The sequence below is a fragment of the Jaculus jaculus genome, chromosome 6, assembly GCF_020740685.1.
Source record: "Jaculus jaculus isolate mJacJac1 chromosome 6, mJacJac1.mat.Y.cur, whole genome shotgun sequence".
In the NCBI taxonomy this organism is placed as follows: domain Eukaryota; kingdom Metazoa; phylum Chordata; class Mammalia; order Rodentia; family Dipodidae; genus Jaculus; species Jaculus jaculus.
Genome location: NC_059107.1, coordinates 33,757,316 through 33,771,043, shown reverse-complemented (window position 1 = coordinate 33,771,043; position 13,728 = coordinate 33,757,316). Strand labels below are relative to the sequence as shown.

The window sequence follows — 13,728 nt, the reverse complement described above, 5'->3', positions numbered from 1 at the left end:
GCTTCACGTATGGGTAAGTGGGGTGAGTTCTGCCTCCCCTGGGCCATGAAGGACCTAGCGGGCTCTTTACTTCATTTCGACCGTGGTGCATTTAGGAGCCAGGGAGGGGGCTCTGGCTGCTGCGACCCTTACCTGCTGTGCCGCCTGCCAGCCACACGGCATAGGGGCTGGGGCCCGCGCAGGCCTCGGGCGTGATCCATTCACTCAGGAACACGTAGGGGATGAAGTAGAGACAGTATCCCGGGACGTCTCTCAGCAGCATGGCGCTGGCCCCGCGGTACAGCCCCGCCAGGCCCTCGGTCCGCACAATGGTTGCAATGCAGTGCACTGGGCCCTGGTACGCAGCCTGCCTCCCCGGGGCCGAGGCCCTAGACTTCGAACCATGGGTGGCTGCAAAGACAGGAGGGAGAAGATGAGGGAGCCAGGTGAGCAAGAGACTGGCTAGCCTCTGGCACTGGAACCAGTTTCAACCCATTGACAGCTCCCAATCATTTGGCCATTGAATTTTTTATTTTTATTTTTTACTTTTTTGGTTTTTCAAGGTAGGGTCTCACTCTAGTCCAGGCTGACCTGGAATTCACTATGGAGTCTCAGGGAGGCCTCGAACTCACGGCTATCCTCCTTCCTCTGCCTCCCTAGTGCTGGGATTAAAGGCGTGCACCACCGCGCCTGGAAGATTTTTTTTTTTTTAAACCGGGAATTCTAACTCTCTTGGACAGCTCATACTAGGATTCTGAAATTGCAACAAGGAACTGCTGGCAACCTGTATACCTGATTGGATACAATCTAGCCACATAACAAGGTCTAAGCTACCTTGGGTCTTCTGGAGTTCCCTAGTCCATCAACAGTGTATCTTTCTCAGATACAAGTGCAGAGGGCCTGAGATCCACTCTCACAATCACATCAAACACTTTCTTGAAGCAGTGGCTGGAAAATCTAACACTGTGTGTGTGTGTGTGTGTGTGTGTGTGTGTGTGTGTGTGTTTCTTCCCAATTTCTAATCTTTAAGAGGGAGACAATGAAGTGCTCTGTTTGGTGAGTACAATATTTAAAGACTCCTCTCTCTCTCTCTCTCTAATAAATAAATAAATAAAATATTTTTTAAGATTAAGGACTGGAGAGATTGCTCAGTGGTTAAGGGGTTTGCCTGGAAAGCCAAAAGACCCAGATTTGATGGAGAGACACTGGCATGCCAATTCTCTCTCTCTTCCCCTCCCACCTGAGATAAATAAGTAAAATATTTCAAAGACTCAATAAGTTGAGAACAGATGGTGGTTTCTGAGAGGCACTGGTGTGAATAAGTTGCCAGACCCACTGCCTGGCTGCAGGGCTGGCATGTTTTCATGGATGCATGCCGATCCTGGCCTGGCCATGCCCTAAACCAGCTGGAAGGCAGCACGCAAGCCTGTGGGCCCTCACAGTCCAGGGACCCAGGGCTCTGTCCTGTTTCTGCTCTATCATGGCTTGTTACATTGCAGTTTCTTCGCAGGTGCACCTCGCCAGCAGAGCCTTGTTTTCTCTTCCATCTGGTCCTCCTACAGACCACCCCCTCCGTTCCTGATGCTCATCTCCACTTCAGACCATGAGCGAGGTTTGGGGGTCAACGGTACAAAGTCCCAGTGTCTGTAGCAGTTACCTTCCTGTTGCTGGGACAAAATATCTGACCAGAATCAGCTTATGGAAGGAAAGGGTTGATTTCTGCTTACAGTATTGAGGGGACGTTTCATCACAGCAGGGAAAGCGTGACAAAACAGAGGCAGGGCATCAGGTATCCTCACATCAGTTGGGAGGAAGCAGCAAGAGTGGACTTGCCAGTGAATGCCCAGTGGGCTGGACTAATTAACCTCAAGGTCCGCCCCCCAGTGACACACCTCCTCCAGCAAGGCTCCACCTCCCCAAGGCTCCAGCAGCTAGAAACTAAGTAGGTGGTTAAATCATAAGCGTATGAGGCTATGGGGACATAGATTCAAAGCACCACAGTGACTGTCAGCGTTCCTCCCGAAGGACCTAGTATGACAGCCAGAAAACAAACCGAATGTAGTACATCTGTGACCACAGGATCTTAGCTGCCCGGGCTTAGTTCCCTGAACACGGTGGCCCACTTGGATCTCATCCCATATTGCACACAGTCTTAGCTTTCTCTGGTGAGCTTGCAGCCTCATGACCCCACAGTCCGGACTGTCAGATTGGAGTAAAGCTTTGGCCACCTGTCCTTCAACTCACCCCAGAGGTCCATGGGAGCAAAGGGAGGTTTCTGTTTGCCTTGGAGGTGTGCTTGAACAAATCCCCATGCATTCCCGTCTGTGTGGGGAGCGGACGTGAAATCCCGACATCGACTCCGGGCCAGCCGCAGCGAGGGAAGCAGACTGAGCCTCACGCCCTCACCTCCTTCCCAGTGCATCCACCGGGGAGGTGATGGGGGTGACAGCCATTTCAAGGAGCACAAGGCTCCTCTGAGCTAGAGCCAATACTGTAGTGCTGAGAGCTCCCAAGAGGTCGTTACACACTCTGCTCTCTCCCACATGATGACGTTGTCTGAGTTATCCTGGGAAACTTCTGAGTTAGAATAGACGTGGTTATTGTCCCACCGTATAAACTTTGGTTGGGCAGTGTTCTTCTCTGGGTATTGCTGACGGGTGGCCAGGAGTCAAGGTTCTCCTGAATCAACTATGGTATGGTGTGGCTTTCTGGAGTTACTGATTGAAAGCGAGTGCCCAGGCTCACTGCTCTGCTTGTTTGGAGGGGCGGATGTTGAAAGAACACTTACCAAACCACTTTGTCAATAAAGTCCTGTATTTGTCCCTTTTCTCTCTAGGATAGGCAATAAGGAAGCACTCTCACATTCTCCTGTTTGTAACAAGCAATCTAGCTTTTATTGCTTGGGAATTACTCATTTATAAGTATTAAAGTAATATAATGAAAGCAGAGACTGTCATCAGGATGCTGTCATGGCTCTAGACCAACCCAGACTCATATTGGTGTGTTAGACAATTCTCCATCACTCTAATGAAAAAACCTGAGATAATTGTCTTCTGAAGAGAAAAGGTTTATTTTGGCTCTCTGTTTGGTAGATTCCTTTCCATTTCCTTTTCCATTTCTGGGTTTATTTTCATGATCCATCACTGGCCCCATTGTTCTGGGCATGTAGCGAAGCAGGCAGTACATCAAGGTGGGAATTCACGGAAGAGCAAACCAACTAACCTCATTTAGCCAGGAGAAAAATGGGAACAAGAAAAGGGCTAGAGGGCTGGTGCGATGGCTTAGCAACTGAGGCATTTACCTACAAGGCCGAAGGACCCAGGTTTGACTCCCCAGGACTCATGTAAACCAGATGCACAAGATGGCACATGTTTCTGGAGTTGGTTTGCAGTGGCTGGAGGCCCTAGCATGCCCATTCTCTCCCTCTCTCCCTCTCTCTTTCTCCCTCTCTCTCCCTCTCCCTCTAAAATAAATAATTTTAAAAATTTAAAAAATTTTAAATAATTTTAAAACCAAATGAAAAAGAAAGGGGCTGAGCTGGGCGTGGTGGCGCATGCCTTTAATCCCAGCACTCGGGAGGCAGAGGTACGAGGATTGCCGTGACTTCGAGGCCACCCTGAGACTCCATAGTGAATTCCGGGTCAGCCTGGACCAGAGTGAGACCCTACCTTGAAAAAACAAAATAAAAAAAAAGAAAGAAAGAAAGAAAAGAAAAGAAAGGGCTGGAGTCTTACTGTTCCCTTTGAGAACATGCTTCCAATTCCCCACATACTTCCCACTAAGCCCCACCTCCTCCTCTCATTGCTAACCGCCCCCCCAACTCAACACATAAGCTTTTCCAATCAGGGAATTTAGTCCATAATGTTAATATTGAAAGCTGTGTGTCAGTTCTCATAATGTTGTTCATTCTGTTCTGTTAGGTGTTTTCCCAGTACTCATTTGTTTATCTTCTTCTAGCATGGGTGCATTCCTTCCTCCAGTACCATGGGTGTGTTTATCTTTCTCTTCAGTCCAAAAGGTTCCTTTAACTACCTTTTTTTGTGCTTGTTTTAGTGGTCATTAATTCCTTTAGTTTGCTTTTAACACAAGAAATTCTTTTTCCTTCAAGTATAACTGATAGTTTTGCTGGGTATAGTAGTCTGAGTTAACAATTGTTACCTTTCAGAGCTTGGAACACATCATTTTATATTCTGGTTTTTAGGGTATCTGTTGAAAAAATCTGCTGATTCTGATGGGGTTGTCTTCATATGTGACTTGGCACTTCTTTTTTTACAGCTTTCACTATTTATTTATAAAATTACAGTTTGATTTTTGTTCCATATTTCTATCTCTTTGTTGAATTTTTTCTTCATAACCTGTCTTGACTTTATTTTTAGTTCACATATTTATTGGTATCATTTTTTAATTTGCTTAAGAGTTTTATTTATATTCCCTTTGATTTCATCATTCTTAAATCATTCCTTTGAATTCTTTTTCTGGAATTTAACCTCATCCTCTCTCATTGGGATCCATTATGGAAGAATTGGCATTTGGGGGATTGTGCTACAGCCTTAATTTTTCATGTTTCTTATGTTTGTTTTTTGACTGAGTATTTGCATCTGGGTTTATTTCATTGGTTGGATTACTTTAACAAAGAAGTTATTTCCACTGAACTTGTGATGTTCACATGTGGATAGTTGTGTAGGGTTGAGATGCACAGTTCAGTGGTTAAACCCTCAGTCCATGTTCTCGGGGCACCAGGTCTGACCCTGTATATTACTCTAAAGGGAGATTATCAACTACAGAAGTAACCACAACTGTTAAACATGCCTACTATGCAAATGTCATACTAGCCAATCAAAAAGTCATGCCTTTAACTTCAGTAACTATTAGAGGATAAAGGAATATGGATAATATGGAGTACACCTGAAAATTAGCTGCTGAGATGAGGAATAGAAGGGAAGTAGCTGGGTAAAGATAGGGATTAATATTAGATTACCTGAGAAAATTGAAGTGTGAAGAGTAGTTGAAATATTGTTAGGGTCCACAAAAATTTACAGATTATTAAAGCTATTATTAAAAAGCAAAAAAAAAAATGAGCCAGGTGTGGCTGCATAATTTTATTTTGTGAACTATTTCAGGGTGAGTTCCATGCTAATTATTATTACTTTATTCCTAAAATCATCTGAACATGTTCCCTAAGATTAGGGATGTTGTCTTAGTAACCATAGTGACTAGGTCTATCATTTACTCTGATCATACCTTTATCTAATCTACTATCTATAATCAAACTGTCAGTTGACCTTATGATATTTCGTGATATTTTTTTCCCACTTGGAACTGAACCCAGTGCTTTTATCAGGAACATTCCTTTGTTTTTTAACAGTGACCTTTTTTGAGAGTATATGTACCACCCCCTTGCTTGTCAGTAGAGCATTTCTCATTTAGGGTTATCTGAAATGCAGCATTGGTGGTTCAGTGGTAGAATTCTCAGGGTTATCTGAGGTTTTCTTGTTCTTACATAGAAGTGACACAAAATTCCTGGTGGATTTCCCCCCACCCCATTTGCCTCATCTCCTTTCCTGACTTCCTGATCTTTGCCTACTCTAACCTTCTATCATTTTTATCAGTTTGTTTCTAAATTAGTACATAATTTACCTTCAATAAAAGGCATGGCTCTTAAGTTCATTGCTGATGAGTTTTGATAACTGCATGCACCTATGTGACCACACCCTACTTTGAAAATCATTTCCTACACATGAAGCAAACTGCTACAGTCAGAGCTCACTCAGAGCTAGTATTCTATAGCCTATGACCTTCCTCTCATGTTCAAGGTAAATGAACTCCATGAAAACTCACTGAACAGACTTCTGGGCCACTCACTGTTATGTGTTCTCTTGCCCAAGCACAGGGGAATGCATGATTTGTGTTGGGACCACAAAACATGCATTCACCCGTAGTCATTATAATTATCAGCCCAAATCAAAATGGATCACAATAACATTGGTTAGGCCAAGGTCATAAAACCCAAAATAATGATCACATTATATTTATCTTTGCTTCAGCAGCAATGGCAGAAGCAATGGAAAACTATGACCAGATCCACATAATATGGCTGTGATGAAGGAAGTGGAGAACTTGCTTAGACAGAGGATGGAGAGAAGGCTTGGTGGTAAAAGATGCTTATTTGCAAAGCCTGATGGCCTGGGTTCAATTCCCCACTACTCACATCAAACCAGATGCACAATGCAATGCAGGCATATGAGGCAGGAAAACCTGGTGCTTCCATTCCCTGTCTCTCTTTCTCGCTTTCAAATGAATGAATAAATAAATAAATATCTTTTCTCTTGTCTAAAAGCACTGCACTGACCAGCTCATCCCCCAGCAGGTCAAGCCTCATTCCTATAAGAAACCCCAATCTGGGGCTAGGGATATAACTCAACCATTGAAGATGCTTGCTTGCAAGCCTGCCAGCCCAGGTTCAATTCCCCAGTACCCGTGTACAATCAGCCAGACAAGTGGAACATGCATCTGGAGTTTGTTCAGTGTCAAGAGGTCCTGGAATGCCCATACCCTCCCCTCAAACAAGTCTGGAGTTCGTTTGTAGTGGATAGGTGTGGACTATAGACCGCACCAGTCCTGGTTTCCCCACATTCAACTAGGATCAAATTCAAGCCCTCTATACCAAGACTGGAAGAGTGTTTGAAGCCAGTAGAATGGGCCTGCTTCTCAGCTTCAGCCTAGAATGGGAGGCCCACACAGATGCCTCAGCCAGCCGAGTCCTTGCCACCACTCCTCTGAACCACAGGCTATGGCTGCACAAAGTGCCAGTGTCCTGACCACTGTGTCAGGTACATCAGTAGGAAGCTTTCTTTTTCAGGGTAGGGATCTTGTTTTGCTGCTGCTGCTGTTTTCTGAGCATGTTGGTTTGTCCTTCCTGGGGTAGTGAGGATCATCTGTCTCCACACGCAGGGCCCGCCTCCTCCCCTCAGCATCTCTCCCTGCCTATGGCAGCTTCTAATCTTAGCAGATCCCAGTAACACGGCCTCCTGAGGGTTCACAGGCCCAGCATTCATCACACGCAGACACTGTCTGATCCCCGGCCAGAGGCTTTGGCACTAAAAGGAGCTCCTTGCCGTGGTCCTATCTATGACATTGAGGTGCAACTGAGGCACCCAGTCAGATGGTGTTGCGTGCCCTCACAGACAACTGGCTATCCTCTCCCTGGGTTGCGTTTGGGTATGAGTGGGTTAGTGGGCCCCCTCAGATCATATTCCCAAGATGTGACCAGCTGGGAAGCTCTTAGCTAGCTCCTGTTTCTCAAGAGTCCATCCATTTCCCCAGGACATGAAGGGTCCAAGGGAGACAGACGCTTCAGCAGGAGAAGCCATGCCTCAGAAGTAAGTGGAGCAGGACTCCGTCAGTTGCTCTATAAAATACAAGAGATTGATCTCCATCCGGTCATTCATTGTTCTATCATCATCTGTTAAAGGAGACCAAGGAATGTGGCCCGTGCACTCCACCTCTCTTTTGGCTTTTATAACTTTACAAGAAAATGTTGACACATGCACTTTACTAAAATATGTGCTAAAGAAATTGCACTTTACATCAGGGAAATAGTTATCGTTGCCATGTGTATTACCCTGTCCTGATAGAAATCTAGATCCTCAAAGTGCATAACTGACAGGTCAGGTAACTGGCCTACAGCCAGACAACGGTGAGAGATCCCCGGTCCTCATAAATGGCCGAGAATGGCCACGGCTGACCTCAAGTCCAGAAGCCAGAACAATTCTTGGTCTTGTCGATTGAAAAAAAAAAAACACCAAAATAAAAACATGAGCTGGAGAGATGGCTCAGCAGTTAAAGGACTTGCCTGCAAAGCTTAATGACCCAGGTTCAATTCCCCAGTACCCATATAAAGCCAGAAGCACAAAGAGGCACATGCACCTGGGGTTCATTTGCAGTGTCTAGAGGTCTCAGAGTGCCCATTCATTCATTTATTCACTCATTCTCTCTCTGTTTCCTTTCAAATAAATACAAATATTGAAAATAAACAATAATACTAAAAACATGTCCTATCTCCACTACATGCAGCTTTTACCAGGGCATGTTGTTTGTCGCACGTGTGGCTGTATGTCTGGCCTCTCAGCAAACCCCATCCCTCTACTTCTGGGCTGCCAGTGTACCAGCCCTCATTTCTTGTTGGCACCCCAGGGCTGATTTAAGAAGCATGCCCCAGATACACAGTTCTGGGCTGTCTCTAGGTTTTTGTGTCTCTTGCCATGTTCCCATGATTCCTAACTTTCCACAGACTTTCTTCTTTCGGAGTTGGATGAATCCATGTGTGTCACTTCAGGGACCCACCATCAATAAGTTCTGCCCTGTACTGGGGACACCCCTGGGAAATCTACTATTCCTCCCCAAGGCCAGTCTGCATGGAGAAAGGCACTTCTCTTTGTAGCCGTACATCTTGATGGTGGCAATACAGCAGAGACAAACTGCTTCGCTGACAAACTGCCTCAGAAGCACTGATCATGTCACACAACCCAAGCCTCAGTTTCACCATCTATAAAATAAAGATGCTAGCCAGGCGCGGTGGCGCACACCCTTAGTCCCAGCACTCGGGAGGCAGAGGTAGGAGGATCGCCGTGAGTTCGAGGCCACCCTGAGACTGCATAGTGAGTTCCAGGTCAGCCCGAGTTAGAGCGAGACCCTGCCTTGAAAAACCAAAAAAATAAAAAATAAAGTAGAGATGCTAACAGTGCTTATTTTACAATGCTGCCATGAAAATCTCATCATAGAGCACGCATTAGCAGGGTGTTCCACGAAGGAGTGACCATAGGACGAGCCTAGCATGGTGCACAAGGCACCAGCTCAGTGACCGTTAACCACAGCTGCCAGGATCACCGTAGCCACTTTTCTGAGCCCTCTCACCTGTGGCTATTCTCTTCCTGCAGCGTGATTGGCATTTGCGTCTAATGTCGTGACTTCAATGGTCTCCATGCCTGCAACCCTCCACCACCCTCCAGCCCTGATGCTGCCAGCTGCTGTGATCAGGTTCACGTTGCTGGTAGAAATCACCCAACTAAGAGCAGCTTCTGGGGGAAAGAGGTTTATTCCGGCTTACAGGTTCGAGGGGAAGCTCCTTGATGGCAGGGGAAAACGATGGCATGAGCAGAGGGTGGACCTCACCCCCTTGCCAACATCAGGTGGACAACAGGAACAGGAGAGTGTGCCAAACACTGGCATGGGGAAACTGGCTATCACATCCATAAACCCGCCCCAACAATACACTGCCTCCAGGAGGCATCAATTCCCACACCTCCATCAGCTGGCAACCTAGCATTCAGAACACCTAGGTTGATAGGGGATACCCGAATCGAGCCACCACACCGGCGGATCCTGAGAGCACCTTACACAACACAGACCTGGCCTAACTCTTCTCATTCACACTCCAGCCTACCCCTCCTGCCAGCAAAGCAGTAGTGGTTACATTAGGTAGTTTCTGTATACCGATCACCTCCTCACCCTTCACCCACAGCTGGGGATGCCCTCACCACCCTCATCATCCACCATCTAGCTCTGAAGTCCTGGGCTGATTTTTGGCAGGTTTCTCTCCTGCCTGCTCTCAGGCTTAACCTGTTGGCTCGGCACCATCAATGCATTTGATCTGTTCTGACCTCTGTTCCCAAGCCCACAGCCCTGCATGGGGCAGGTGTCTTCACCTCAACCTACCTGCCCCTACCATTCCTCCCATTGCCTATCCCTTTAAAAGGCCACATCCATCTTCCTATGACCCAACTCGGGGTGGTGGGGGCATTCTGGTGTCCAAGCTGCTTCACTGCATACTCAGCTCATCTTCTCAGCTAAGAAATCCAAGCTCTACCCAACTCCACCTCCCCCCCAGCTCCCTCCCCCTGCCACCACCACCTTTTCTTGCCTCTGATCCTTGTCTTACATTGATTGCCCCTCTCCACCCCAGGCCCCACCTCGAAATCCTACCCAGCACTCAAAAGACCTCATCCAAAAGCTACTTCTTCTCAGAAGTCTTCCTGATTCGTGCACACAGAGTCCAAAGTTCCAGAACCTTCCCATCCATTCTGAGGACATGCCTGGCTTCTCTCCGACTGCAGGCTCCTGTGCATCCGGCACCCCGCCTGGCTCAGAGGAGGGGCTCAGGAGATGCTCCTGAAGGAAGGTTTCTAAGAGTGAATTCCAGCAGGCAGAACACACGGACTGCCCTTGATGGCGGGGCCTATGGACATGATGGGATGGTCAGTACTCAGTGCTGAGTCTCCTCCAGTCTGCCAAGCTCTGCCTTTTTTGTTGTGTAAGGGCCTTGTAATCTGAACTTTAGTGGACACATGGACCTGAGGGCTCCAACAGGAGAAGGAAGAGGGAGTGGCCACTAGGTATTAGCATCTAGGGTGGGACATGGTGGGGCAGAAGGGGGATGGCTAAACCTAGAACCTAGCTCTAGGTCGGGCCCAGCAGTGCGCTCATGCCAGTAATAAAGCTAAATCTATACAACTAACCAAGGTCAGGCCATTCCTCCTTGCTTGCCCAAGAGGACAACCCCAGCAAGCTGGAAAAGTCTGGACTAGGGATAACGGCTTGGCGGTGCCCAGTGGCATCCGGCACTGAGTGGAAATTCCCTTGTGCTTTCAGCGGCTGCCTGCGTGATGTGACAAAGCCCCTTTGCACAGCCGTTTTACAAATATTTTCCAGGAATCTTAAAAATGGCCTCACCCTTTGACCCACTCATGAATCAAAGAGCCCACACACTGAGGAAAGTCACTCGAATGAAGGCAGCTCTTTATAAACAAAGTCACCGAGGGCGTCACTGTTTGGGGGGAGGGCACAAAGTGTGAACAGCCTAAGTGGGCACCAGGAGGAACAGTTTTAAATTAACGTGCAAGATCATTATGTACTGTGCCCCAGTCTATTCCGCCCCCAGCTGGGAAATAGCTTCTACTGTTATGACAACTGGGTTTGGTGATGGGGTTTGGTGGAGGTAGGATTAGAGGCAGTCTAACTCAAGACACTGATTTCTTGTCATAGGATATTGGTCATGTGTGTGTGTGTGTGTGTGTGTGTGTGTGCAGATCAACACTGCCCACATACTTCATGTCACTAACATGAACTGTGCAGAGGCACCTCACATACCTTTTAAAGATTATACATTGTGATGGTTTGAATTAAGTGCCCCATAAACTCATATGTTATGAGTATATATATGTGTGTATGTATGTATGTATGTATGTATATATATGTGTGTGTGTGTGTGTGTGTGTGTGTGTGTGTATTAGTTTTTCAAGATAGGTTCTCGCTCTATTCCAGGCTGACCTAGAATTCACTATGTAGTCTCAGGGTGGCCTCGAACTCACAGCGATCCTCCCACCTCTGCCTCCCAAGTGCTGGGATTAAAGGCGTGCACCACCATGCTGGGCTTGTTATGAATATTTGATGCCCAGTTGGTGGCAATTTGGGAGGCAGAGCCTTGCTAGAGGGGATGAGACATGCTGTTGGGATGGGCTCAGGGGTGTTATAGCCAGTTGTTCCTGCCAGAGTTCTGCTCACTCTCCTGCTGTCGTTTTCCACCTGCTACGGCAGAGGGGATGTCCAGCCTCTGCTCTGCCATCTTTTCCTGCCATCGTACAGCTTCCCCTCAAGACTGTAAGCAAAATAAATATTTCCCTCTAATCAGCTGCTTTGGGTTATTTTGTCCCAGCAATAAGGTCACTTTAGGGCTGGAGAGATGGCTTAGTGGTTAAGGCGCTTGTCTGTAAAGCCTAAGGACTCAGGTTGGGTTCCCCAGTACCCACACAAGCCAAATGTACAAAGTGGTGCATCCATCTGAAGTTTGCTTGCAGCAACTAGAAGCCCTGGCATGCCCATTCCTTCTGTATCTATCTGCCTCCCTCTCTCTCTCTCTAATAAATAAATAGAATAAAAAGGGCACTACAATATGCATCTACTATAAATAAACTTAAATGGTATTTTTTAAAATTTTTATTTATTTGAGAACAACAGAAGAACAGAGAGAGTAAGAGGAAGAGAGAGAAAACGAGAGAAAGAGCGAGAGAGAGAATGGGCATGCCAGGGCCTCCAGCCACTGCGGATGAACTCCAGATGCGTGTACCAGCTTGTGCATCTGGCTTACATGGCTCCTGGGGAATCGAGCCTTAAACCGGGGTCCTTAGGCTTCACAGGCAAGCACTTAACCACTAAGCCATCTCTCCAGACCCCCATACGCTATTTTAATAGCATGGAAAGTGCTTATACTAGTTGAGAGCTAGGGAGCATAAAATTGAACATAAACAGTAAGAGTATATAACCTTGGGCTGGACGTGGTGGTGCACATCTTTAATCCCAGCACTCAGGAGGCAGAGGTAGGAGGATTGCCATGAGTTTGAGGTCACCCTGAGACTCCATAGTGAATTCCAGGTCAGCCTGGGCTAGAGCAAGACCCTACCTTGAAAAATCCAAAAAGAAAAAGAAAATAAAGCTAAGCGCTTATCAAAATCTTAACCAAGTACACAGAACAGCAAGAGGCAGCATGGAGACATGTTAGCAGTGTCTACTTCAGGGTCCAACTTGGGTGGAGGAGCATTTCAGGGTTCATAGTTGTAAACCTTCAACCCTGCGGCCCCACCAGCACACAGGCAGGAGAAATCACCATCTATTTTCCAATCTCCAAACCAGATGAGCTGTGGGCCAACTGCTCTGCGCCCCCCCAGTCCGTCTCACGTCCCAACGCAGAAAGTCTCCGGGCACTTGGTTTACTATGTGGGTACTGCCTCTCCCATCTCATGCCTGGGAATATATGGGCAGTTTGGGATAAAACAAGCCAAGGGAGATCCCAGAAGCCAGGCCCACGCCGCCTGGACTTGCACGTGTCAGCAAAGTCCTCTCCCAGAGCAGATAGCGGCGCTTGCGGCCAGCCCCGGCCCTGTTCTGGCCCACATGAAGGTTCTATTGTGTTTGCTTATAACTGAATTACCTAGCAACTTACAACTGAAGCATCTGATTTTTAAAAAAAAATCCAATTTTCTGTCTTTTCTTAAAAATTTGAGGTTCGGGCCAGGCGTGGAGGCACATACGTTTATTCCCAGTACTCGGGAGGCAGAGGTAGGAGGATTGCTATGAGTTTGAAGCCAGCCTGAGACTACGTAGTGAATTTCAGGTCAGCCTGGGCTAGAGCGAGACCCTATCTTGGGAAAAAAGAAAGAAAAGCAGACACTCCAAGCACATCAGGCCACATGGTAAAAGTCAGGTGGGATAGTCACGGGAGGGACCTGGACCAGCTTGCCATTGTCCACACCCCCCCCCCCCCCCGCTTGCTTTCCAGACACCCACGCTGACACACTCCGCTTGAGCATTTTCAACAGCAGAAGGAGGCAGATGGACAGTGAAATAGGTCCTATGTGTCTATGTTGCCATCAAAAGAGGAAAATTAGGCCAGGTATGGTGGCACACGCCTTTAATACCAGCACTCAGGAGGCAGAGGTAGGCGGATCGCTGTGAGTTCAAGGCCATCCTGAGACCACATAGTGAATTCCTGGGCTAGAGTGAGACCCTACCTCAAAAAAAAAAAAAAAAAAAAAGAAAGAAAGAATGGGGGTGGGCACAGTTTCCAATTTATTTCACCTTCCTCGTCCCTATTAGTTTTCTATTCTCGGACTAGAAGGTTCGTAACAATCAAGTCAGTGCAAACCACATCCTTCCTCATTTTCTGGAGAAGTTACTGCAAGAAAATCCTGCCTGCAG

The 13,728-nt window shown here is 47.0% G+C and overlaps 1 protein-coding gene across 3 annotated transcripts in view; it reads right to left on the bottom strand.

Moving 5' to 3' along the window:
• Slc25a48 (solute carrier family 25 member 48) overlaps window positions 1–13,728 on the bottom strand; it is a 54,000-nt gene that overhangs the window by 15,607 nt on the left and 24,665 nt on the right. For all 3 annotated transcript variants that reach the window (XM_045152803.1, XM_045152804.1, XR_006637736.1), the window contains exon 5: window positions 133–390. In XM_045152803.1, coding sequence (XP_045008738.1) covers window positions 133–390 — 258 coding nt within the window. The remainder of the gene's footprint in view (window positions 1–132; window positions 391–13,728) is intronic.